Source organism: Numida meleagris, chromosome 5, assembly GCF_002078875.1.
Source record: "Numida meleagris isolate 19003 breed g44 Domestic line chromosome 5, NumMel1.0, whole genome shotgun sequence".
Lineage (NCBI taxonomy): Eukaryota > Metazoa > Chordata > Aves > Galliformes > Numididae > Numida > Numida meleagris.
In genome coordinates, this window is record NC_034413.1 from 5,231,382 (window position 1) to 5,259,327 (window position 27,946).

At 43.1% G+C, this 27,946-nt stretch overlaps 1 protein-coding gene and 1 long non-coding RNA gene across 3 annotated transcripts in view; one reads left to right on the plus strand and one right to left on the minus strand.

Moving 5' to 3' along the window:
- LOC110399974 overlaps positions 1-27,946 on the plus strand; it is a 51,583-nt gene that overhangs the window by 11,965 nt on the left and 11,672 nt on the right. The gene's annotated exons all lie outside the window — the stretch shown is intronic.
- Positions 8,721-27,792, minus strand: BAG3 (BCL2 associated athanogene 3). 2 transcript variants are annotated; one of them, XM_021399480.1, is made up of 4 exons: positions 27,521-27,791; positions 15,310-15,663; positions 12,799-13,182; positions 8,721-10,046 (listed from the first exon to the last, which is right to left on the minus strand). In XM_021399480.1, the coding sequence occupies exons 1-4, from the start codon at positions 27,689-27,691 to the stop codon at positions 9,273-9,275; spliced, it is 1,683 nt and encodes a 560-aa protein (XP_021255155.1). In that variant the 5' UTR covers positions 27,692-27,791; the 3' UTR covers positions 8,721-9,272. The 2 variants fall into 2 exon arrangements, with proteins under 2 accessions (XP_021255155.1, XP_021255156.1); XM_021399481.1 differs by lacking the exon at positions 12,799-13,182 and having other exon boundaries at positions 27,521-27,792.

Here is a 27,946-nt window from a genome sequence, read left to right on the forward strand (position 1 = left end):
AAGACCTATGCAGTAATCCTTTTGCTCCACTGCTAGTAAGGCCTCAGTGAGAATACTATATTGTTTGGTGCCATCATTTCAATAATTATTGAATTCATTGAAAATAGGCCAAAGGATAATCTGAATTTTAGAAGATGTGATTTATGAAGAACTGCAATTCTGTAGAGATGTATGGGAAAGAGGAAAACAGTCTTGAAATACACAAGTAATGCTGGAAAGATAACAAGGATAGCTGTTTTCTTTGTTCTCTGTCACTGAATCATACAGTGTCTGAGGCTGAAAGGCACTGGTGGTCCAACCCTCTGCTCAGAGCAGGCTCGGCTAGAGCAGTGGAGTTTTGAGTATCTCCAAAAATGGGAACTCCACAACCTGCCCTGGCAAGCTGGGCCAGTGTTTGTTCACTCTCACAATGAAAAGGTTTTTTCTCATCTTTACGTAGAATTTCTTGTATTTCAGTTTGTGCCCTCTTGTCCTGTCACTGGGTACCACTGGGAAGAGTCCGGCTCAATCTTCTTTTCTCCCTCCCACCACTCACTTAAACACATTGATAAAGTCATCCTTGAGCCATTTTTTTGTTTTTGTTTCTGTGTGTTTTTTTTTTTTTAATTTGAGGGTAAACAATCCCGTCTTTTATCCCAGATAAGAAATAATGAATATAATTGCAGGAAAAATGAGTTAGATTAGACAGAAAGCCAGAGTCTGGATAAATAAGCACGGGAATAGAGTGCTCACTGAAATGAGCTGTGCTTGCACACAGCACTAGTGGTTTTTAAGAAAAGCTAAAATGGGTTGAAATATGAGATTTCTGAGCCCAACTGGTGCATTATGCATGCAGTTGTTCTGTTGGCTGATTTGATTTGCCTGGAGCCTCAATGTTAATTATAATGACAAAGATAAAACTTGCCAGCAATCTTAAAAATAGGTGCTACTACCCTGCTTTTAATCAAACACAGGACTTGATGATCTTGAAGGTCTTTTCCAACCTGAGCAATTCTATGATTCTATGATTCTATGATCCACAGGCAAATGCCATTTAACAACACCAAGCGTGGTCACAGGCTCGATTCTTAGTTGGAGTAGCCATTTATCTTTTGGTTTTGCTCAATGTTTGGATTCAGCTTAGGGAAGATAAAACAGAAAGCAGTGATGCCTGTAGTGAAAGAGGACTGCGCTGAAAATGATGCTTGCATGCCATAAGAAAGACTAGCAGGAACATTACGTGCTCTGGAGTGGAAATGCAGACCCCAGTGCTGTACTGATTTCAGGAGGGGATTTTTTCATAATGTAAAAATGCAAAGTTAGAATAAGAACCTATGTTTCTTCGGGCCATAGTGAAGGTGAATGAAATCACAGAAATTCACGTTTCTCATTTCTATCGGTGGTGTCAGCTCAGTGCTGAGCTCAGTTGGTCTGGGAAGGTCCATTTCAACCAAACCTCATTCTGTTCCGTTCCGTTCCGTTCCGTTCCGTTCCGAGCCGTCCCGCGGCTCCCAGTTGCCCTCTGCCGGCCGCCGGCGGCCGCTCGCTTCCCGGGAGCGGCGTCAAGCTGCTGGCGGCGTCACGCGTAAACCTACGGCAGCAGTCAGCTGGAACGAGCAAAGTCCGTGTTTTCCACTTGCATTCACGCGGCTGGTTCAGCTGGTCCTGAGGAAGATAATTCTGCGACGCTATAAAATCGCGTTTAGTAACAGTGCCGCCGTAGCGCATTCTCTTGATGCAACTCTTGGCTGTACGGTGAGTGTTAAATTATCGTTCCTTGACGCCATGAGTTTCTTCCACTGAGCGGATTTTGCTGAGAATAAGGTTGGTGGGAAACTTATTTCTTGGCTCAAGCCTAAGTAACTTCAGCTTTTGAATTAGGAGGTTTCCCAGAGCTTGGGTTTGCCAAGATTGCCTGCTGCACGTTGCCTGTTCCAATCATGCGCTGAAGTGACCAGGTGAACTAAATCAGAACCTGGGCCCTTCTTCTTCCATCATTTACACAAATATACTCACTTCTGCTCCAACTCCTGGCATCTTCAGCTATGCAACCCTTGAGACAGAAAGTACAACAAGGAAAATCCTAAGCACAAGAAACTCCTTGGAGGAGTTTCTCTCCTGAGGGAGAGGAATGTTATAGGAAAGAATGCACCAGGAGTGGGTCACTAGAGGATGAGTCTCTGCTTGGATCCCAAGCTGGAAATGGCCATCAGTATTACATGGAGCTTGAAACATGTCATGTGCAAGTAGGGTGGTATGAAGCCTCATTTGGAATCCAAATCTGAAAGCATCCTGTTTTGTTTTTTTTTTTTAAATGCTGAATATTTCTAAGTTGTTTTTACTGGAACTGCAGGAACACGAGGCTTCCATGCAAACCTGCCCTAACCTGACACCTTTGATGAGCTTTTAAAAAAATCAGAGGAACGTAGGCTTCTACTAGAGCCTGCCACCAAAGCGTGGAAACATCCTGCCAACATGTTTACTCACTGCTGTAATGAACACATGCAAGATTAGAAAGTTTGTTTAGGTATTACTGGAAACCATTTTCCATCACAATCCTTTCAGCTGTTTCACAAGGACTGAGCAGGAAATTCGGCCTTTGGGCTCATGCATAAGGTACGTGTAGTGGCGCGGGAAGACAGCAGTGCCAAGCTGTACCCGGGGGAGCTGCCTAGTGAGTGCACTGTGGGTCACCACCAGGGTAAGGTACAGGAACTTGCAATGACATGAACAACAGAAGGAAGTAAGTCACAGCTTAAATTGGCTCTTTTGTCAGTGTCATGTAATGTGCTTGGGATAGTTCGCCTGTGTGTGGCACAACAGCAGCAAAATTGCAAACATCAAGACATGAGTATGTAGACTTAGGTGGGTTGGGATGGTTGTAACGTAAATCTGAGGCAGAGGAGGAGCTAGAGCCCAGTGATGCAGTGAGCCAGTTTCTCTGCTCTATAAAACACGTCCTGTAATTTCCTATTCATGTATTGCTTCTTAGTCAAGCGCAAACTATTTAAAAGGCAGGGATTCACTGTGCGTGCAGTTGTATGTGATGTAATAATCATGATGTGTCTAATTGCTATTGTAAAAAAATGTATAATAATAATAGCTGTGATTTCTGCCTTCCAAATTAGTGCGTATTTTCTTTGAAGTAATCAGGGACTTGTTGCTAGGCAGTTAATATTTAAGGTACCTTAAATATTTTAATGCGTCTATGCCTGCTGTTTCTAGGCACCAGTATTTGTTTATGTTATCGTTATACAACCCTTTCTACCTTATATCCTTTGTTCAGTCTAATCTAATGGATCCATACAGTGAAATTTCAATCACTCTTTTTTTTTAGAGTAGCAGATTTAAGTAACTACTGTTGAGAATGATAAAATCCCTCTGATGCAGATTTGTTCTTTGTCAGGATGTTTTGCACTGCTGCCATTTACTCTTTCTTTGCACAGTTTTCAGAACTGAATAAAATAATTCAGATAAGGCCATTTAAAATTTGGTAGAGCTTCTGTGTACTTTGGGTACCTACTGCAGCTTATCTGTCCCAAAAGCAAAATATTGAAAAGTTTGAGTAAATCACATGATTTTGGTATTTCGGATGGAGAGGAGCCCAGTTTGAATTGAGTTACAGTTACTGTCATCCTCGTCCTCCTCCCAGGCACGTTCTGTCTTTGTGACGGCTTGATGTGTCGGCATGTAGTAATTTTAATAAAGGTTTGAATTTAATGGTTGAGAATCAACATTCAAGATCACCTTTAATTGTAGCTGTAAACTAGGAGTTGCAATACCGACTTTTTTTGACCAAGCTCTAAATTTTTAAGAGAATCTTCACAGGTAATCTCGGATAATGGGCCAAGAAAAACAAAAAGATTTCCTGGTAAGTTGGAAGGCAATTGAAGGGGCAGGGGTGAGATGTAAGATCTCATCAGAAATTACAACTTTGAGGGAAGATCCTGGGAACCAAGTAGGCACTAACATCTACTGAAATACGTAACTAGGGGAATGTGCTGTCACTACTTCAGTCCTTTGGAAGGAAAAATCTCAAATGTCTTCAGCAGCTCAGCAGCACTGCTTTAAATTTTCCTTGGTTTCATCTCAATTTTATTCAAATGAAATAGAAAAATTCCTGCTGGGTTAAGCGTTCTTCCAAACAGAACTTATGCTCCAAGCCGTGCACTTGGAGAGCCATGAGACACTGTTGACTCTTCATATTCTTTGCCTCAGATCTATGTGGGCTGCAGAAAATATACATTATCTGCTTGCCAGCCCTGTGGGAAATACACCAAGAAAATTATTTCAAACCTTGCTCATTTCTGCAAAGGAGCTGAGCTTTCCTGAAAGAATAGAAATGGATGAGAACTCAAAGTTCATCAGATGATGAGAAGCAATAAATCAGGGCCTGAAATAATTCATGTGATGAGTTTGCAAACCCAGTCTGTTCATTACCAGGTGTCACAGAAGTACAGAAGAGCCAGGGAAAGTTCCCTACCACTTTGTTGCCAAATTCAGTGTATTTCTTCAGTTGCTTTAAAACTAAGATACCCCCCAACTTGTTTATTCGTAATGGGTTTAAAATTTATGAATACAGCTGAACAGCCCTGCAGACAGATCCTCTGTCCACTGAATGTGTGTAATTAAAGTAATAGCGCGTCAAAGTTCATTCCATTTTCTCACCAGCTTACCTTATTTCCTAAAAAAAGTTGGTCTTCAATCTTAAGCTTTTTTTCTGAGACTTTTAATGATGTTATCAATTAGTGCCAATTCTGACAGTGATTTCTGAGTTTGGCGTGGAACACACGTTGCAGATACTGTACAGTCCTTGTACAGATGTCTGATGTAAAGGACTGGTGATGAAGACCTCCATATTCCATGTTTAATTCTGAAAGGTGAAGGATGTCTTTGCGGACAGGTGCCCTTTAGGTATTCTTTTCAATGGTATGCCTGGCAAATGCACCTAATTTTGGTAAACTGAAGTTTAACGTGACATTTTCTACGTCTGGTTGGCTGCTGCAAGGATGCTGAAGGCTGAACCTCTTCCTTCTTTCTGAGCAGATTCTCAACTTCCAGAGAGGCAGTGGAAACTCTAGTGGGCAATAACTGAACTACCCTCTAATTTCTACTTTTTTTTAAAAAGTGGCCTATTTATAAATTCTGGAAGCATATTTGAAAGAGAATTGGTACATGTTCCACAACTTTGTAACCAGCCTCTTGCCCATCTTAAAATAACTCTTGCTTTGGAATCCACTGGCCGGCACACATTTGTATCTAGTGTTACAAAGGGCGGGCAGACCATTACACAGCGGTTCACGAGGCTGCAGGCCGATACCATCCACAATATTGTGAATGTGGTGTTTGTACAAAGCTGGGAAATCCAAATTATCCAGTATGCAAGGGTCATTCTTTGTGCAGCAAGGCTAATGTGTCTTAGTATCACCCAGTTATCTTCAAGCAAATTATTTGAGTAAAATAAACAGACTAGTTCATTTGGATCTCCTATACCATTATGAGATACTTCTCATATAAGTAAAAGGCAGAAGTGCCAATAAAATCATTTTATTGATGCTAAAATTATTCTATTTAAATGTCATTAATGACAGTATTATGTGTCAGAAGAAACATTTGGATTTTAAATCTTAATGTTTATGTTAAATATAGAAAATAATATTTTTAAGAATGAACACATTGCTTCAATCTGTATTCCACAGCCTGCACTACTGAGCTCAGATTAACTTTTTCTGAAAGTCTTTTCACCCAAGTGGCCCAAACTGCAACTGACTGATACTAGCTTTTGTAACAGACCCAAATATTGATCCAATATTCCATATTCACAGCCAATAATTTGAAATTTAGTTTCATTAGATACCTGCATTTTGTTACTTGGACAAAATAGGACCAAAAAGCACAGAAGTTACATTTTAGACTGACATTTGTCCTATTCAGTAGATACATGCCAGCTACCAGAAGCTTTTTATTATTTCAACTATAATTTTAAAAGTACATCCTGACCCCAACACGATATCCTCGCTAAGGATACTGAGCCAGCCTTCCCAGGCTGGTTTACATTGCTGCTAGAGCACAGGGGAATGACCTGCCACTATAAACTGTGCTGTGTTGCCTTCCCACCACGTGGGTTAGTGTTTTGCTTGTACTCTTTTCCTTCCTCAACTCATCTGCAAACAGAGCTGAGCTAACATGAGGTTGGAAGTAAAACATATCCCAGATAAGGGACTTGCACCTCCCGCCAAAGGAAAGGAACTTGACACCAAAGAGTGCCACACTTCTGCTCTTGGGGGCTTCTTCTTCAGGGTATGCTACGATTTGGCCATGTGTAAATAGTCAAAATGCTATTTTTATAGGAAACACAATGCCTTCTGCTCTGATAGTTTAAATATAGAGAACAGACCACTACTGGCATTTGAAATATCACTATCTGGACAAGATAATGCAATCAGAAAATAGCCTAAGCTTTTATTGTGATTCTATGTACAGGCTTCTCATATCCTTCTTGCTACTTTTCAATGAGCTGAAGCAGTGTCTTTCACTGGCTACAGGATTATTTGCGTATTGAATAAATTAGATGATTGACACTGATTCAAAATGAGTAACAGGCAGCTTCATTTTTTGTTATTGAAAATCCTTAGGGTTATTTTCATTTCTGAAATGGCTATCACAAATGCAGTACGTGTATTTGAAAACCATGTTTCACAGCACACTTTTTTGTTGCATGTAGCCACACTTGAAATGCAATGTCACGCAATGTAATTCAATCATTAGCATTAAAACCTTAATTGCTCTCTGCCTAGGTTTCAAAGCCAAGTTTCCACAGCTAGTCACTCAGGGCAACTCATAAACCAGGTAGTACCCTAGTGCAGAAATGCAAATTTACCAAGGATTCTTTTCCTCTCTGCTAGCTAACCACATCGTTAGAACCAATACAAGGATGCAAGCAAGCTCTGCAAAGACAAAGAGCAGGTCAGAAACTTACAGGGACTACATGGGAGTCTTCACTTCACTCGCTTCCTCTCTATTCCCTCCTCCCAGCCTGTATGCAAAATGTGTACACTGATGTGTCAAGACATACATGCTGGACTGCGTGTAGTTTACTCTTGAGCAACAGAGGAAACAAAGAAAGGCTATGACTCAGAGCAGCAGTCTTCCAACTAGGCGGCTCCAGGGCAGCCAGATGTACTTTCCCTTATTAGGACAGATCATGAAACCTTTCCTCATTTTGAGTGGTACCTAATTCTGCAGTAGTATCGCTGACTTTAAGAATCATCTTTTGAAGAACTGCTTAGCAGAAAGTAGCTGTAGCTCTAGCTTTGCTTCTTAAAAAAAAGTTTTATTTAAATTTGACTCCACCCACTCTGACCAACTTGAATAGTGTAACATGAATCAGGCTCCATTAGCAGCAGATAACATGTTTTAAAAGGACAGCACCTGTTCAACTTCCTGTAAATTGCATGTTTTTATGACTGTAATCTAAATTTCCACATTCCCATCTCATCTAATGAGGTGGTTTTGATCTGAATTACTTTAGTGGGCTACTAAGGGAAACCAGGAAGAGAGACAGCCTTTTGCCTCCCACAGACTTTGCTTGTGTCTTGAGTGTATGAACCCACAGCCAATTTTCTTCGATTTAGGTATTTTTGTTGTATGATGTCAGTGACATGTGTCCTCAGCTGAAATGTAATCCTGCAGGAGGAATGTGTCACCGAAGTGAGTTCATACAAGAATTATGCAGGCGGATGAACTTTCACACCTCTTCTGCTGGAATGTCTGCAACACTGCTCCAAAAGCTAGAGGAGCCAAACGGTTACAAGACATTGTGTATTTTTACATGGTGTTGACTATCAAAATGAAACTAAAAGAAGCATCAGCGTTCCACCTTCAATTAAGCAGGCACCTCGTAGTCCATTTGTTATTCAAAAACACTTATTGTTCTGTTAAAAGAAAAAGCAGCAGTTTTAGATGACCTGTCCCAACCTTAAAGCCAGGTATTCAGATGGGTTTAATACTAATTTCCAATCGAACTCCATGATTCAGACTATAATTGCTTTAAGCATCTATATAAAAGTTTTCTTCATATGCTGTTAACATAAGCTATAATGTAAAAAGAGATTTGTTCATTTTACAAATGAAAGCCAAAGGTAATTTCTGGAGTTTGGTTAAGGCTCCTTCCTCACTTGCAATCATTCTGCTTTCATTTTACATGGATGAAACCTCAAGTATGTTTTATGTTCCTTGATTAACTGCATGTTGCTAATCAGTTAAACCAACCACCAACTGCTTCAACTGTTCATGAACTGAGAGCATTGCCTCTTACTCATGCTATGAGTACAAAGTGTCTTTAGCTGGAAATGAATACAAAGTGTTCCACAAAATAAAGTGTGTTTGGCTGGAAATGCAGAAGTAGTGCTAGTAAAAGGCTAATAACTGCACAGAACAAGTTAAAATACTCAGAAGTAAGTTACTGTAAGACACCAGCAAATTACTTTTGACTTTTAACTCCCAGGAAAGAGGGAGAACAGGAGATTTTAAAAAAGCCAAATTCTTTACTCAATCCACATACACGATAGAACAGAGAAATTTAAAAGGAAGCAACTGAATGGAGAAAGGCACATTTCATGAGAAAGCAGCTCTCAGACTTCAGCTATAATGATGTACAAACAGAAATCTCTGTTTAGAAGAGTGCATTTGAAACCGATTGCTGCCCTTACATTTCCAGCTCATAAAATCACAGGACTAAATTAGGCTTCTATATTATTTTATTTCCCTCTTAAAATATAGCATTGAAGTCCTGCACACATATAAATATCCCTACAGTTTCTTACACACTTTCTATCCACCACTGCTTAAAGTGCCCAACTGTGAACATTACAAATAAAAACATTACTGTTACATGAGTGGCTACACTTAAAGAAGGACTGGTATTCCAACAACGCAGGCCTTTGATCGTACAAAAATCACCTGCAGAAGAATACATCCTAAACAACACACATCAGTATTAACCCCAAAGTTGTTCCTTTTCTTTTTATTTTTTTTTTCCACTCAGCAGATCTAAAAGAGATTAATGTACAGAGTTTGTTTTTGAGAACATGTCTTTACATAGTGTAAGAATAAAGGATAAATGCATTACTTTCTTTCTAACTCCCTCCTTCCCCACAAGTGTTTACTGCGTCCCAAGCTGCTATGTTGATTAAAAACCAGTTGAAAAGAGCTCTGGAAATGCATGCAACTTAAAATTCACTTAAACACACTTTAAGTTACGAAGTCTGAGAGATTTTAGTTTCAGCACATGGCTATGGCTCGGTTGGATTATTGGATGTGTTTGTTGTGGTGGTCAGATTGGTAAACACTTCTTCCTTAGTTTCAGGCTGATGTCTTTCCATTTTGGTTTCCTCTTTAGCATCTTTATTACTGGTATCTCCCTTGCTCTTAACTACCACAGGTTCAATCTCCATGATTTCCTGTGGTGGCTTAGGCTCTGGCAAGGTTGGCGGAAGTCCATCAACTTGAGCTGGTTCTGGGACATCTTCTGCTTTCTGTTCAAGTCTTTCCAAAATGTTCTGGACCTTCCTTACACCATCTCTCCTGGCCTGACGCACATCCGCACGACCCTCGGGGTCCACCGAGTCTAGGGCTAGCAATTCTTTGGTCAAATACTCTTCAATCATCAAGTACTTTTTGTCAGTTTTCTTGCCTTCAAAGGAGTCGACTGCCTGCTCAAGCATTTGTACGTTCTCCAGAATTGCCTCCACTTTCAAAACTCCAGGATGCTTTTGAGGTTCTGCTGTTTCCATTGTCTTCGGTGTCACAGTTTCTTCAGGAGCAGGCCTTTCCTGCAGAGGAACAGGCTTAGCTGAACAGGGAACCTTTTTATCAGCTTTCTCTGCCATGGCTGGAGGCTTCTGAGGTGGTAGTTTAGAATCTGGTTCTTGGTGGGTGACCTGAATTGGAATATACGTTGCAGGCACCTCAGTTTCAGGTGGTGGGATTGTCTTGGTTTCAGTTTTGATTTCAGGTGGTGGAGATGGTCTTGGTGGCTCTTGAGGTGGGACTTGTTGCTGAGAAACCTGGTGAGGAAGACAAGTTTGTGTTGAAACACAGCCAACAATGCTCCTTATTTCTTTCTAAAAACAAGTGATAAAATGACAAAAATCAAAAGTTTAGTCCAAGATTTTTTAGGAAAGGTTCCTAACTGCAGGTACTCAAATTGAAATCTAGAAAAACACCTTGATTTTCAGGAGGTGTCAGTATCTTTTCTTCTGAAATCTAGGCCATTCAAGCTATCTCAAATTGGAGTACCCATAAAAGCCACCAGATGCTCTTAAAAATCAAGGACTTAATGCTTAGATATAGCAAGTACATTAGAGATTGTTGCCAGGCATTTGGCAAAAGTACTCCAAGCTACATTTCCCCGTTGCCTTACGTCTTAGAGTGGTCCAGTAAGAGCAAAAAGAGCGAGAGAGCTAAAAATACGAATGAGAGCAGATGGAACAGAGATCGGATAGATTCCCCATCTTCCTTTTTCTGTTACCACCTCTAGTTTTGCCCATCCAACTTTCAGCTGTGGCAGGTGTAAGAAGGCTGTGAGCCTCCTCTTTTGCTCCCTAAAGCACCATCCACATAATGAGGACTTAAGCAGAGCTACAAGGCCTTCGAGCCCAACAGGAGTCTTGTTTCACACTGCTCTTGTTACCCTCAATTAGCTGTGAATTTTAGTTATGTACTCTTTTCTGTGCAGTGCTGAACTTGAGGTTTCTAAACCACAAGAAGCCCTGTGCTCAAGATATTATAGGTACTGCTTTCAGACTATTGCAGTGAGTACCAACACAAATCAGTTCTCAAAAATACTAAACTACAACCCATTAAACTCTGCTTATGCCTACTGAAACCAGCCCTACAAGCAGTTTTATAAGATAGGACCTTACAGCAAAGCTCTAGCATGACTGAAATAAGATTTCAGCAGCTGTCTTCAGCATCATCAACATTTCATTCTTAGTGTGTCAGCAAGTAAGAGCTAGTATTTCTTGAAAAGCTAGCAGTACTTTGCTAGGTTTTAAGCTCATCTTGGGCTATTCTCATTTCATTTTCCCACTTTCAAGATAATTGTTTTTGTTAGTGCTTATTTTCAGTCATTTATCTTCACAGCTTTATATGCAAAGGTTATTTTGTCAATCTTATTAGGCCATAGTTACTGGAGACAGTCAGTATGCTTGCTAGAGATATAACACTCATCAAGTCAGAAAATTCTTAAAACTGATAGGAGAGTTGAAATCTTACTGGAAAAATGGAATTCCTGAGATTTGTGTTTTCCTTGTTTTGCCACCTCCTTCACTTACCCATTGTGTTTGTACATGATTTTTGGAAAGGTGGTAGATTTAGCTCTCATGGATTTAGCTAAAATAACATAACACACATTTGTATTCAAGCCATGTACACTGGCCCACACTGACACTGTTTTACCCATTAAATATTAGATTTGTTTAGGGAGCTCAAATTCTCACCCTCTAAAGAGAAACTAACATTACAAGCTGTAGGTCATCAACGATGAAATCTTTATTGTTTTGTCCTAACACCTGGTTTTCAAGAATACTCAACTAATTCTGCTCCTGTCATTTTCAGCGTGGAATCTCTGAAGAGGGTTGTTTTTATATGTTACCCCTCCCCCTTCCATACTAGGGAATTCCTAGTAGAAGACAACTTGAACAATGTTGAAGAATTCTTGACTCACAGGACTTCTAACTGTAGTTTGGGTAAAATTTTTTTTGTTTTAACATGAAAAAAATATATGCTATGAAAGGCAGCAACCAGCATCAAGTATTGTTCCAAAAGAGGTAGATTTACAGCTCACATTTCTCAAGTGTTTTTATTTACAATTTGAATCAAGATTGAGTCCTCCCTGCTGCTATGGAGACTATTTACTAATAGAATGTTGCTGGAAGAGGAGGGGTGTGTAGTTTCGGTCTTTTTTCCTTATTATTTTTTCCTCTGGTTATGAAGTATTCTCAGTTGAAGAGCCTGCAGGAACCTTATAAGATCAGTTTCAACAAAGCAATCGGCATTTTAAAAATCTAAGCAAGTTTTTATATCTCTGAACTGGGAACACCAAATATTATTACCTGCAATATGGAACGCTAGAAATAGGCACTTAGCGGTAGAAGTAGGGAAGAGGAAGCAGGAGTCATACTTACTGCGAAACGTATTAGTTCATTATATGGATGAAGAGTTATTTGAAATGCCAGTATAACATACACACATCAGTCAAGTATAAGCCTAGTCCTCAGTTACTTAGAAAATCATTAAGCAGGTAGAACTTTCCTATTCTGAAGTTAGAAAATTGTTGTTCCAGAATATTTAGCTATGAACATGTAGAAGGAATAAGAAGCTAAGATTAAATTTTGCCGATTCTCTTTCTCCATAACTAAAATTACTCTGTGCATTTGATGCTCTCCTAAGTGGTTCTGAGACATTAACGAGGTCTATTTACAGATGCCACAAATCCTATGGACTTGATTGGCTTCTCGGTAGCATAATGCAATATCACTGACCTCAGAGTAATTACAGGAAATTATACTCTGAGGAGAGGAAAATCAAATCATGTACTAGAAGTGATTTGCTTAATGTATTTCAGCAATCCAAAGACTTCAGAATCCTGATAGGTGGAAAGATGGCTTGATGCAAGCTTATCTCAGGATCTCAGCAAGTTTTAGAAATGCTTTATGTGCTTTCATGTACCTTTGGGTATGAGCCACTGTTTCAGCTCTAGCCCAGTATGGCTAGCAGAGATAAGTGGCAGGTAATAACCCTCCCCACTCTACATACCTGAGGTCTGTCTATAACTGTCTTTACTATGTTGGGAGTTGGGGGCTGTATCTGCTGGGTGGTAACTCTGGCAGGTGAACTTTCACGGCTTGATGCACCTCTCTGAGAGGCTCTGAATGGAGACTGTGCTCGTGTTGTCTTAGGCTCCCTGTCATCTGGTTGAATTCTGGGAAATACTGGTTGGTGGGCTTGGTATTCGCTCTGCTGGGCAGGGTAGTGTGTCTTCTGGGCCTGATGGTAGCCTTGCGGTGGTTGCCTTTGGATATTTTCATGGATCACAGGAATTGAAATATAGCCACGAGGAAGCTGGTGGCTTCCTGAATTGGATCTGCCAGACGACTGAGGGGAAACCGTTGGAGAATCAGAAGCTCCAGGAGATTGAGGCTGCCATGAAAACAAAATCCATTATTAAATTAACCGTTTTGGCTCATAGCACTTTTCATTTCCAAAGAGAAATGGAAACTGAACTTGTGTTTCCCACATGCAAAAGATCCACTTCCTTGGTTTGGGTTTGTGTTGTTTTGGTTTTTTGGTTGTTGTTTTGGTGTGTTTTTTTTTTTTTTTTTTTGCCTCACTAGACAAACCACAGAAGTCAAGAGAGCATCATTATAACAAGTAGTAACCTGAGCTACAGCATTCCCAGCCCTCAAGTAAGCAGGGAGTGGATGCTCAGTCAGAATGTTTGCTGTTTTTACACGGCTATTCCTGTCTAAACCTGTTAAATGTGAGGCAAACTAAAGTTAAGCGAACACATTATGCGCTGCAGACAAAAAACAAACCACTCAGAGTCACACAAAGTTCAGACTTCTGATCCCACTCGTGCTAACAGATTTATTCTCTTTTTTTAAGCATGTAATTTAGTGCACTGCCAAAGCCTGCTACATGTGGCTAATGCCCCTTCACCTCTCACTCCCCCATGAGACCTTCCAGCACATCAGCCCTGTTGGCCCCAGCAGCAATAGCTGCACTAGCACTATAGTACTCTGCACTAGATCTGCTGTTAGCAGGAGCAAGCACTGGGGATGCTGCACGATCCAGCTCCTGGTATTTCAGGTTATGGTTCTGCAGCATCTAGGGAAAGGCAGTGTGTTTGCTCACAGCTCACTCCCTCTCTCCTCCTGCTGTGCCAGTCCATCAGCTCACCTACTTTGCACCAACTCCAGCAGCTGACGGACTATTCTCTATACTTAAACCCATGAAGGAGAGAAAAAAAATTATTTCCTGAAAGGTTTATTCCATAGCTCAGTGAAAAGCCAGGTAAGACTAGAGTTAGCACAAAAGGGAGAGCAAGACAATGGAGCTGGAAGCAATAAATAGGCAGGCAAGGTGGGAGAGGATAGGGTAACAAGATGTCTTTTGGTGCTAGTCAACTGCTCACCTCTGCTGCCTATGAAGCTCAGCAGCTACAAATAAGTGCTGCTTTTTCGTATCGTACGTATCACCAGCACTACTGTGTTAGTGCCCTGGTCAGCAAGTGCCCATGCTACCTAAGTTTGTGACAGCAGCTTCTCCAGTCCTCAGCAGTTATCTCAGAGCACATGAGATGCAGAAGACTTTTCTGAAGCAATTCTGCATGTAATACAAATTATATTCCCAACTGTATTAATTTGAGAGAAGGAAGAACTTCCATCCTTGCACTGCTTGAATAAGGCAGTGATAGCTGAGACCACCAGGAAAGCTGCAAACAGAATTTTAATTGCGTTGTTCAGACACAAGAACACGTTTTAGAGAAATAGCTGCCACTGCTGACATGAAAACTTCGTGGTGTATTTTCAGACTGATAGAGGCTCAATTTCCTGCTTATTTTACTTCAAATAGAAGTGAGATTAGTGCTTCAGTGTATTACGAGAATACCACTTCTGCTAATTGTCAGCAGGTAATAGACAAGCCAAAATCCTATCTTCTGAAAAGCAAAGCAAGCAGGGTGACTCTTTTTAAAGCAGTTAATGTATTCTAACATACAACTTAAGGACAAAAATATTTCACAATTCACTTGTAAAGCTGTATTTGCAAGTCAATACACTTAATAAAAACAGAGTATTTAACTGGAAAGCCGAACAGCACCATTTCTGAAGCGGCCCAAGCTGTTTGCTCACTGGCCACTTGTATTTTTGTGTCTCTCCCCTTGCTCAGCTCTGTTTCCCACAGTACAGAATGCAGGAGATTTGCCTGCGTTCCCAGCTTGCAGAGTAACCACTACGAGCCCTGCAGCACCCCTCACCTGCTGCAGGAGTACCTGTGCCACTCACAGGCTCTTTTACAAAGGAAATTTCCACACGTTTGTTTCTGCGGAAATCACTTGACGTCAAAAGCTGGCAATGCCAGAAACACGTTAAATATTTATGCTGAAGTGACTGAGCACTTTTGTATTTCAACACTCTGGAAGTATTGGGAAAATGTAATCCTGTGGCAGGTTTGGCTTTCCAAAGGATAAACTACTCGTGTAACATTCAGGTCATACATGGCCGCAAAGACCAATGCAAACACACCCTAGCAGTACTGACGAGTTACCTCAGGTCCGTGTGTCGCTGGAGCTGGGGCTGCTGCAGCTGCTGTTGTCTGTCCACATTGTTTATCTGCCTGGGAAGCCTCAGCTGGTCCCCTTGGAGGGGACTCGTGGCCGGCGTAGGCCCCCCTCAGTGGCGGCTGTGCCTGCGCTGCGGTGGGCACGGCTTCTGCTTTGTACCGTTGTACGCCGGGCTGCGGAGCGGCAAAGTATGGGTGCTGTCTGCTGTCGATGCCCTCGTGGATGACTGGGATGGGGATGTAGCCAGCCCGGAGCTTGGGGTAAACCACGTTTCCTTCCCGTGTTGGCAGCTGCCTGGGACTATCTTGAGATGGGCCGTTCGCTGATGACTGGCCATCCTAGAAATTAAAAACATCACATAGCATTTGCTGGTAGCTCGGCTCAACATAGCACGTAAGAAAGCTGCCATGAAGGTCTGTCTAAAAGCAGCATCAGCCAGGCACGAGAAGCTCAGCTCCTCAGGTCTGTGCCAGGTCAGCAGGCAGGAGAGAGGAAGCTGAACACCAATTAGTTATGAGCCTTTCACCCCCAGAGCTGGTAAATACTAGATGAGGCACTAAAATACCACATTACAACAGGGTTTTTCTGTAGCACTCGTTACTTGCACACAGCCACGAGTCCAGCTGCCTCAGGTGACACCATGCTAATGAAATGAGAACTTGAGGGACCAGAGATGTTTCCTTAGCACCCCTTCAAATCCACCCTGGATTACAGATAACAGCAGAAAAGAAACATACAAGATTTATCTCATCGGAAAAGCAGTATTTGTTGGTATTGTACTTCCTACTGCCTACCTAGAGTTACTGCTGCTTCGTTCTGAAGAAGATACTCGCTTACAGCCAAGAGAGGATCCACTTCGGCAGATACTGACAGGATAGCATTAATGAAGAGGAAAATGCTGGAAGGTCAGATAATATTAATTCCTGCGTTGCCTAAGTGCACTCACTGGACAATGTCAAAGCTCTGGCAAGGGGGAAGTGCTTTGTACCAAGATCCCTCACAAGTCCTCTATTAAGTTCTTCCTCCATCGGTCATTCTATTTTGAGGCCCAGCTAGGGCCAAGTTCCAGATGTATCTCTAAGTCGGATCATGTAACAAGCACCTCTGTCATTCAGAGGGTAATGTCATTATTCAGTAAGAGGAGAATTTAATAAGGGGACATATGGTACAAGTGCTAGAAACCCTATTTTTAAAGGGGTGTTTGAGCGGCAAAAATATTTAGTTTACGTAGCTTCTGCACATTTTAATGAATCAATATATTAACAATTAACTATTTTACCAGTAAGACTGAATATTCCTCCTCTTTTACAATATCTCTTTAAAACCAGTTTCTGAGAAAACTGCAGAGAATTAATGTTATTATTCAGGTCCATTTATAAAATAAAGATAAGTACAGAAAGGAAGAAATTTAAAGACAGAAGCTCTTGCCTTTGCTGATTCGAAATCCCCTGCAAGCAAAGGAAAAATTCTGAAGGAGGGACAAAGGAGAGGCCTAGAAAGTTCGCAGGGCAGGAACGCGGCTGGCTTTTCCAGTTACAGCACAAGGATGACCTCATGCCCAGCTCTGCACCAGGAGCCACCGCGGCCAGATGAGTCATTTTCAATTCACTCCACCGGGAAGCTGCTCACAGCTGCTGAACACAGACTGCTCTGGTGCCTCAGGACACCAAGGACTGACAATTATCTGCCAGTTCCACATCATCCGTGATGCCCCCAGCACAGTCCTGAACGTGCAGTGCTGCCAGCACGCATTTCTCTCTGCATCTGCAGGGACGCATGGTTATGCCAGAATTTGCCAGAAAGTAAGTTTGAGATACACTCAGCAAGTAACAACACGGGGCCATGTCAGAGCTCCACCGAGCATGGAGCCACACAAGCTGCCTTGCACTGAGGGAAACTGATGATTCGACGGTCGGAAGAAGCACCTTGCTGCCTAGTGCTGACTCAATGCATTCTGCACCCGCTCGCACCAGCTGCTCAGCACAGGCTCCCAAGCGGTGGGAGGAGGCTAGGGTGTAAGCAGAGAGCTGCAGCCCACCTATAGGCACAGCTCCCACAGCTATAAAAAGAAGTTGCACTCACACTGAGCATTGTCAGGCTCCCTGCAGGAAGGGTCAATGCTGGGAGAGGTAGAGGGGCTGGGTGGGCCAGCAACACGTACCGTGCCCTAGCAAGAAATGGGTATGCAGCGTTCTGAGCTGCTACACCTGGGGACAAGCCCTTCAGTCTTCTGGAGTTGTACTAAATAATAAATAATCACCAACACTTCAACACTCAGTGTCCCACTCCCCCTGCTGCCACAAAGTCCTTCCCAGGAGCCTGGCTCCCTCCCCTTTATCTTCATTTTCAGCCCCTTTACACTGCCCTGACTTTGAGCCATCCCGGCACCCTGACAGATCTGCTTCTGCAAGTTCAGCACTGGTAAAGAAAGCAAAATAAGCAGCCCAAAACCAAAGAAAAAAAATCAAGTTGAACTACTTTTTAAACAATTCAGTTTATGTCCAAAGTGAACTTCTTGCAAGTTTAGCACTTTTTTTTTTTCCAAATGGAAGCACAGGCTCCTCTTTAAGAACCACAGCATAAGCTACACTTTTGTAATTCATCATTTATTCTTACAGCTTCAGACAGCCTATGCTTCTTCCTGTGGAAAGTTAGCTTTTAGAGCTGGTTCTTTGTTCCAGGCTTTTTTCCCCTGTAGTCAGGAGGTTTGGGGTTTTTCTGTTGTTGCTGCTGAACAGTACAGTCATAAGGAGCAGCCTTTAGCTAATCAAGAAATGCCATTTTTCCCTTTCTTCCACCACCAGTAGCTCTGAGGCAGACAGATCACAGCTTTGGGAGAGGTGTTTTCATCACAGTTGTTCTTCCAGTCCCACACTGTTCCCTTCAACACATAATTCCTTCCAAAGAAGGGCAACAAGGCTTGTGAAGGGCTTGGAGAATATGCCCTATGAGGAGTGTCTAAAGGAACTGGGGCTGTTTAGTCCAGGGAAGAGGAGGCTGAGAGGAAACCTTATTGCTCTCTTCAAGTACCTGAAAGGTGATTGCAGTGAGAGCGGGGCTGGTCTCTTCTCACTGGTAACAGGACAAAGGGAAATGGCCTCAAGTTGCACCAAGGGAGATTTAGGTTGCAAATCAGGAAAAACTTCTTTACAGAAGGGGTTGTTAAGCACTGGAACAGGCTCCCCAGGGAGGTGGTTGAGTCACCATCCCTAAGCGTGTTTAAAATCCATTTGGACGTGGTGCTCAGGGACATGATTGAGCGGTGGGTTGTTAGAGTTAGGGTAGTATGGTTTGGTTGTGGTTGGGCTTGATGATCTTGAAGGTCTTTTCCAACCTGAGCAATTCTATGATTCTAATTAAGATTTAATTCCATCAACAGCTGCTGACGTTGGCCAGTTTGTATCACCACATTCTCAGCATTCCTCCTTTTCTATTCCCTCTCTCTCTTCAGTTTCCCAAGTCGATGAACTTGCAAAATTAGTGTTTTGAAACACCCCACACTGGGGAATGCCACTGCAACACAGTGCCTGCAGACTAGAAAGGCTCCTGGTTCAGTCAGATGGCTGCAAGAGGTTCAGGCTCATTTTTAAACCAGGATCCAGTACAACAGCTTATGCGCACTGATCTTGATATCCCACATACAACTTTTTACTTTTGCTGAAAGCCACGCTATTTTGTGTGGGGGAGATGAGCGTTTCCAGCCCTGACAAACTGGTTCTGGAAGACTGCAGGAGAAACTGGGGTGTGTCCGGGGATAGAGTGACAAAGGGGAGTGGAACTAGGCTCTGGAAATCTCTCCAGGTAACACCAAGAGAAAGGACATGTGAATTTTCTGAATGCTTTAATTCTTAAATTTCACAGCACAGCCAGGTCAGGGAGCTAGAATTCTGTCTATTTTTGGTCTCTATTTGCTAACAAACGTGGCTTTTGCTTGATAGGTTAACAAGTGTGTTATCTATACAAGTCCAGAGTTAACATTGAATTTATTGGCTATATTTTTTATTTGCATTAAAAGCCTTAGTTCTAGCTTAAATACAAAGAAAATATACAGGAATATAACTCCTATTACTGCATAAAAAGCTGAAATAATTCCCCTCCTCTCCCCAAGTGAGAAGCATTTTTATGCTGAAATTGAGAATAATTCTAAGCAGTAGAATAATGAAGTTCCCCTGAACTGGCAGTCAACCTTACAGGAGTCCAGGCTGTGGTCATACACTGTATTTAAGGGACAGAATCCCCCAAATGAAAGAAGTACAAAAATACCAGAATTCCCCCCAGGAAGCCCTATGAGATGCTAACAGCCCTGGCCTACACCACAGGTAGCTTGCAACAACACCAGGAACTCAGATGCAATCCACTATTTCAGGCACTGATGCCAAAACCAACAGGGAGTCCTCTTGGCTGCTCAGTGGAGAGCAGGTGCACGCACTGCTCTCTGCATACACAAGTGCGGGGCCGCAGCGATCACACCTCCTGCGAAGGGGACATTGCTTCTGTTGTGAGGTCATCGCCACGATAAATAAAGGTGCAGCCAGCACGAGTTGTGCAACTGGAAAAAACACTTCATACCCCACATCCTACACTTGGCTTCCACGGGAAGGGCACGGCCAGGAACAACACTAAAATCCTCAAACTTGGGCACAGACTGTAAGCTGTGTGCCACTGCAGGAAAATGCAGAGAGATCCAGAGGGACAACTTGCAACAAAGTTCCCTGAACAGCTGTGCTGCCTGTCCAGAATGGACAGCGACCCAACGTGCCACAATGACTGTTCAAATGTTGTTCCTGAAACACAGAAACCTGCAAGTGCACTCACTGCTTACGCTAGCAAACTGCTATTAAAGGCATCTAGACGGCTGTACCCATATAACAAAACTGGTCACAATATTCTACATGCAAATGAGATGGCTAGAAAACCTGTAACAAACTTGGAATCTCCCTTTTGAAGCTGCCTGTGAAATATGCTTTTCATTCCTCAGACTCCACAATGTGCTACAGAAAAGGTTCAAAAACAAGTTCCCATCACACACTGGCATTTCTTAAACTGTACAGACACTATTCATAATACAGTAAATCCAGTTCTCAAGAACATATTATACACACAGCACCTTCACAGCTGTTGCAGAGCAACAAGTACAAATATTTAGTTTTTTCACTTGTTTTGTAAATATTATCTAGCAAAGGAACACAAATTTTGCAAACATTACCAAGAGAACGTGTCTCTTTCTGTATGCAAGCAGAAAGTCTACTGGCTTCAGTATGGTTCTGAGCTTTTAAGTTGCTGCCTTAAAGAGCATCATGCAAATAAGAGTAACCTGGTTGCTCCAGTGAGTGCGAAAGTGCCAGTACCTGACAAAACCTGATAGGACAGCACGCATCCTGTGATGCCATGCCCAGATTTCAGGAAGCAGGGGGTACTACGATTCTGTTCTTTCTGAACAGGACTCAACAATATCATAAAAGCGACTGAAATATGACAACTAAGTTTCCATTCCAGATATACTCCAATCTGCTTTCAAGTCAGAAATGGCCACGAAATAAACACTAATATTTTCTTATATTCAAATCTAAGAATGGTGTACCAGTTTTATTTACAAGAAAAAAAAAGTTTCATGGAAAGGCAAACCATTCACTATTACAACTGGATTCCCTATCCACTTGTGTTTCACTTTCAGCCACACTAATGTTCCCCCTTTTCTGTTGTACTAACTAGATAAGGGCAGTGTAATTTTGGTTTGCTACTGATGGAAGTCAGCAAGTCCATGTATTTGTTGTAATCTGATCAAAGTACTAAAGAGTGCTTTATACTTAGTACAACATTATCAGAAAGTGCTTTTCATTAATACTTCTTGGGGAACGAGACACATGGCATGGTAGAGAGTCATTTGCTCTCAGCACTGACCCGTAGCTTCCCACTGCCATTTCAAGCAGTGAAGGTTTTTACATTCATATTCTGCTGAGCACAGATTGTGCTCAAATCACAGAATCATTAAGGTTGGAAAAGACCCCCAAGATCATCTAGTCCAACTGTCCACCTATCACCAATATTGCCCACTAAACCACGCTCCTTCGTACCACATCTACACATTTCCTGAACCCCTCCAGAGATGATGACCTAACCACCTCCCTGGGCAGCCCATTCCAGCGCCTGACCACTCTTTCAGAAAAGAAGTTTTACCTAATGTCCAGCCTGAATATAGATACACTGAGCACATAGGTATTTAAGCAAGATATCATTAGCGAATGACAGAAGGAAACCATGAATAAGCTGAGCCTCACGAGCTGTCTCAGTAGACCTTCGTGTCAGTCACAGCATGCAACCTATTTATACAGTGAGCTGCTTTTGATGTTGTATTTGCTGAATGCTGCCTTTTATTTCATAACATACACATGTGTAGGCAAATAGGCCTTTTGTTCTCTCTTGTATAATACAACATGATTGTATGATAATTACAGGTATTACATTAATGTATGCTTTGACTGATGGAGCACAATGATGTCATTAGAAACAAATAATCACTATTAAAGATTGAAGAGGATGTCTAAACCCAAGCTTTTCAGAACTGAGAGCCTTACTGGAACAAACACATTGGCCATCCTGAGGACTATCTACCTTGTTTCAGGAATTAAAACTGCTCTTTTCAGATCACTAAGCTAATTCTTTCTTGGGCTAAAATATTATTTTTGGCATAACGTGATGACACTTGCCCCTTATGCCCCTGAGTGGAAACCTCCCATTCACAGGAAGTATTGGGTGGGCCAAACTGAACACGTCCTGGAAAAGCAAGGGCTGATGCATGGAGCAAAGAGTTCTCAGAAGGGGAGCTGGTGTCACCCATCCTGCTGACTTCTACACATGGGTTTGAAAGAAAGCCCATTAAAGCACTAGAAAGTTCCTCAGCAAGGATCATGAGCCTCATTTGTCTATTTGTTTGTTGCCTGCTTACCTAGGAAGCAGGCAGCCAACTCATTGCTTTCCTGATTAGCTGCAAGCCAGAAGCCTGAAACACAGAAGGGAGCACAAAGCAAACAGCGTCACAAAAATAGATAAATAGTTAACAACTGAAGAGTCAGTTTTGAATTTAGTAGGTTATAGAAAAGGTCTACATTTTCATCTATAGAATTCATTTGACAGGCAAGTTTCCAGACCTCACTTCTTGTAAGCAGCAGCTACCCTGCACCCTATCTATCAATTATAAGGCTTTGCCATCAGCCATGAAAACATGTTTTCGTGCTACCTGACCTAGTGGGTGATGTCACACAAGTTGCTTCACCACCCTACGGCTCATTTTCCTGCCTGTAAAACAATAAAACAACAAAACTAAACAAATATTAAAAGCAGTTTCTGCAAGGCATTTGAAGATGCTTGAGGAAACCAAATGTTTCATATCTGTAATTAAATAACGTAATTTGTGTGAGCAAGTCATTTCTTCTATTTTACGTTTATATTTAGCTTGGCATAATTGAGAGGGCACAGCTGCCAGAGGAAAAAGATGAAACTTACCCAGAGAGTGATATTGTCTGTATACCACAGAGTGTATTAGATTGTTATCTGCTTTATCATGGTTCAAGTGTGAACAATTCTATTTTTGGTACGTGGGTACAGAAAAGCCATGCCCGTGTATAGGTTAAGTGTTAAAAATATGATTCCTAGCTCAGAATGCTGGCACAAGTATTCTTTCTCTTTAGATGAAAGGTGTGCTGTACTTGAATTTGAGCAGAACCAGGAAATTAGTGTCTTCCTTACTTTTCCTGTTGCATGACTGCCCAGGCACATTACTAGCAGATTAGTACCCCTCATTTTCAAATTAGTTGAGGTATCTCTATGTTATTTCCCCATTTACCATGTTCTGTTGAGTGGGGCTTTAAATAACTACCTAGAGCAGCTTCATGGAACTTGGAAGGTTGCGTACTGGCTTTGTCCAAAAATCCCCTACTGATTACCTTGCAGCTTCCACATGTTATGCTTTTTATATACTGCACATTTCAAATCCAGTGACTAATTTATTAAGAAGTGGGTGAACCACAAACCTGACAGAGTACTTATCAGCATAAGTAATGTAAAAAGCACTGCAGGTAAAAGATCCAAAGTGTAACGTGTTCTTATATTCTTCCACTGATGTGAACCACTGCGAGACACAGAGGTTCAGAGAGGCTGCACTGAGATGTCAGTGCAATTTCTAATTTGGTCTACCAAGCCTTTCAGTCAAGTTGAACGTGAGAAGTCAGCACTCAAAAATAAGTTCACTCCTAAAGAGATGGGAATTGAGTGACTTACGTCTTATTTGGGGAAGCAGACAGAAGAGAGTCATGAGTTACCCACAAGGGTGAGGACAGATCCAGTTAGTCGTTCCCCAAAATAACAGAACCCCTCAGGAATAGACTGAGATAGCTTTCCCTCCCCTTTGTTTAGGCCTCTGCAGTCATTGTTGCAACCAATAAATAGACCACTTTTATAACTGCTCCCAGACTTGAAAGCTGTGCTGGCCACAGTCTCAAACCTGAGGCATTAGTGAGCTATCGATCTCCACAGTGTGAGCTCAGTGAAGCTCAGCACAGTCAATTCCTCTGGTCTATTTTTAGTGGCAGCATTTCCCGTTGGGTTTACTGCACGTAGAAACAACATATGGAAGGGGCATCAGTAAATACTTACACCAGCTTTGCTACTGTTTTTTTCCTTCAAACAGAATCTATTTTTATCAACACTTTGGGGAATACCAAGTAAATAATTTAACATCATAAGGCAACCGTGCAGGAAGCATGCTGAGCTCCAGCAGTTCAAGTTCACAGGAAAACATAAGCATACAAAAACCAATAATCCTAACAAAGAAATAGGAAGAACAGCGACACTGCTAGTAAACACCTTCTTGGTAAAATGATGCACATGCATGCTTCATGATATTGATTGCACTTTTTTTTAAATGACTTGCTATTAACTAAATAAACACTTAAAAAAAAACCATTAGTCTAGCAGGAGGCTTTAATGTTTTTGTTAGTAAATAACTCTCAGTCATCTGCAAAGTCACAGCTTATTTCTCACTGGATTTGCTAAGAGAGGTTTCCTGTCCCTCCTCAGTAAGGTCCCCATAGCCCAGCCTGATGTCACAGTGACTCCATACAAATAACTGGGAACAGTTAATAAATGTGCAAAGGAGGGACGTGTTATTCTGTGAAGATTAAAACAGGCCAAACTGAATAAGAAAAGTAAGAGAGAGCTACTCGAATCAATGAACACATTGAAACAACGTGGCTCAACGTCAAGCCAAGGTGTGGTTCTGTTCCTCTTAAACAGCTGTCATGAGTTCACACTTTGCAAGAGGCATTTCTCTTTTTACCTGATTACACAGGTACAGTTACTGCAGTCAGCATAGTTACACCGATGGCAAATCTGAATTAAGACAACAAAGACCAACTGTTTGGGAAACGTGGCATCTTACAGTGCCACTGCTGGATCACTCAGCTCAAAGAGCTCAGTCAGCTTTGGACCTGTGCTCCACTCATCGCCCTGCTACGGGCTATAGCTCACTTTTTGCCTATATCTCTGCAAAGAGGGAATATTTGGAGACAGATTAAGGATTTATAAAGACTATCATAAAAGGGATCAACAAAAATCACTGGTTTCACTGGATAATGTCAATACTTAATCAAGAAAGCAGTGTATCAGTAGAGTCGGTACACGTTTTGTCTTTGTGCTATCATCCTTGGTAAGACACGTCTCAGACCATGAAGCCAGCTTTTGCAGTTCTCTGATCACAGCTAAAACTCCTAAGCTCTCACTGAAGGTAGACTAAGAATGAGGGAACTGAGAAGCTGTCAATGCCTTGTTTTTCCACCTATATTTGAAAGGAAAAAGACTTCAGAAACTATCCAGTAATTCAACCATGTACTCTTAACTCTGGGCTCTGACAAACGGCCTCACCAGGTCACAGCCACCTGCTGCTTCTAGCACCACAAGTTTCTTGTTTGTTTCCCTTTGAGCAACACTAGGTCAAAAGACCCAGAAATCCATCTTCCAACGCTATCTCTGGAATATTTCTCTCTGTGACCAGTCCTAAAGCACACGTGTTTCTGTTTACAGTGAGCGGGGACAGATGTGGCTGTTTGGAAAAAAGTGAATTCCACAAAAAAAGCTGAGAAGTAGGTGCAACTTTTTTTCCCCTCACAAGTTGGCTGGAGGGGAGGCACTTTTAGTTACCACAGATTTCACATCAGATAGGGATGAAAGTTTGTTTTGTTTCAGTCACCCACTCAAAAACAGCACTGATCCATTAGAGCACTTCAAATCCTGTTTTTATGCAATTATCAAATGCAGCTTAAATGTGATTCCTCTCTTAAATGGGTTACTTTCAAGTGCTATTTCCATAACAAAAGCCTTTGAATAAATAGCATGCTTTTCTACTTGAGTATGCTTTATGGTTCTAAAAAACATACTTCTATTGCTGTAATAGCCAATGTTAGCAGGTGCCTCATTACCACTAGAAAGGCAGCATCCAAAAATGAGTTAAAGCACATTCCCCTGTTCCACTCTCAATAGTCACATCACCAAATTACACTAAACAAGGCCTTTTTCTACCACTACTACCAGACTTATATAGTTGATAATGGACTTGAGAATGGGGGTGAAAGGCTACGTTTTGCTAATTCCAATTTGTTTTAATGCCAAAGAGCACTTTGTATGTGTGAATGCAACTGCACAAAGCTACCTGGCCGGAGCCGGGGAGGACAGAATAAATAGCACAGCCCCTTCCCTCTGTACAACCCCCAGCTGCTTTCACACCGAGCTTCCTCTTACGGCCTGCACTCATAAAATGGGCAATTAAATGAAAGAACGTAACGTTTCTCAAAATACTCTTTTGTGCTTTAACTCTTTTTTTTTTTTTTTTTATGCAAGACTCGGGCAAGGGGGAAGAAGTTGTACTAGTTCCATTGAGGATACATTTTGGAGTTACTAAGTATCTCCCAATGGCCATTAGTTGCTGCGTGCCACACAAGAGGCTTTTTTCCCACGGAAGGGGTTCTGCCTAAGATGGCAGCCCAGGCAGCACTGATTTCTGCCCGCACTGAGCAGGCTGCGGGCTCGCCCTGACAGGCCAGGGCAGCGAAGCGACGGCCGCAGTCAGCGCTCACTTGGCCGCGTCACCGTGATCAAAGCACTTGGCTGCCGTGCAGCGGGCTGCCAGCTCCACGCGCTCCACGTCCAGGGAGCAGCTGGGCTCTTCCAGCTGACTTCCAGCAGGCCGGAGCCGGCCCTGGCAGCTGAGAGCCGGCGCTGGGCTCGGGGCCAGCCGTGGCTCCGCTCAGTCCAGGCAGCCTCTTCCAGCACCGCTCCAAGCGGCACCGGCCGGGGTCCAGCGCGGAGCGATCCCGGGCCTCGTGCTGACAGCAGCGACGGGCGACATTTTAGGTCGTGAGGACGGACAGAGATCCTCCACCAGGGCTGCGATATTATGCTTCATCATTGCCCATTTTACGGGGCTGCAGAACCAAAGGGGAGGCCGCCAGGTCGGGCGTACTCAGGATGAAAGCGGCGTTACTTGCCGAGAAATGCAAGAAAACCCCACAGGATTTGTTTTTCCAGCACTCTGGCAAGTTGCGGTGCAGCTCAAGTTTCCAGCACTTTCTGTTCAGTCGCTGCGTTAATGCAGGTCACACGGCCGCAACTTCTGAAAGCTCAGAGCTCGGCTCCAAAAAGCCGCTCTGCGGGTCCCACCGGCCGCTGCCCGCAGCCATGGACATATTAGGACTGAGATGCAGCTTTTCTCTGAGCACGCTTACAGACTGAAAACAGCGAAATAACAGACTTCGTAACCAGACCAAAAGAAAAAAAAAATAACGCTAAAACAACTCTTGACAAGTCTGAGTCGCGTCACTTCGAAACGCTGTACGTTGCCTCGGCTCATTCGCAGCCGAAAAAAAAAGAAAAACCAAAAAACCCACCCCAGCCTTCCCGGGGCTGGCCGGGTGCACTTCACCAACTTTAAATAAACACCCCGGAGCCGAGGTATCGGATGATTTAATGCACAAAAAAGGGACTGCAGTGCGTCAGAGACAAAAGGCAGCTCCTGGCCTCACTGCATTGCCACGCGCTGAGCCGCAGCCCGGCCCCGGCAGCCCCCAGCGCAGCGCCGGGCCCCCACCCGCCTCCCTCCCTCCCAGCGCCCCATAGCGCAGCCCCGCGCCCCCCGCCCCGCCGTACTTTGGCCGCGTCGCTCCGCAGGCGCGGGTCGCTCCAGGTGGTGGTTCGGCTGTTGTGGTCCACGAAGAAAGGCCAGCCCGTCTGCGGGTCTACCTTGATCTCCCAGCCGGGCGGCAGCGGCTCGGAGCTGCCCTCCGTTTGGAACAGCGGGGAGTGCGTGGCGGCGCTCATTCCGGAGCCGGGCCATGCGCCGAGTGCGGGGCGGGGAGGCCGGGCCCGGCCGCTTTATCCGCCGTGGGGAGCGGGGGGGCGGAGGCGCGGGGCTGGAAGTGTCTGGAAATCGGCGCCGGCCGGCGGAGGAGGGGAAAGGGGAGGGACGGGGAGGAGGGAGGTGGCCGAGCCCGGCCCGGCTGGAAACTTCTGGTGGCCTCCAGTACGGCGCGGGGCTGCGGGCGCGGAGCCCCGGTTGGACGAGACGTGATGGGT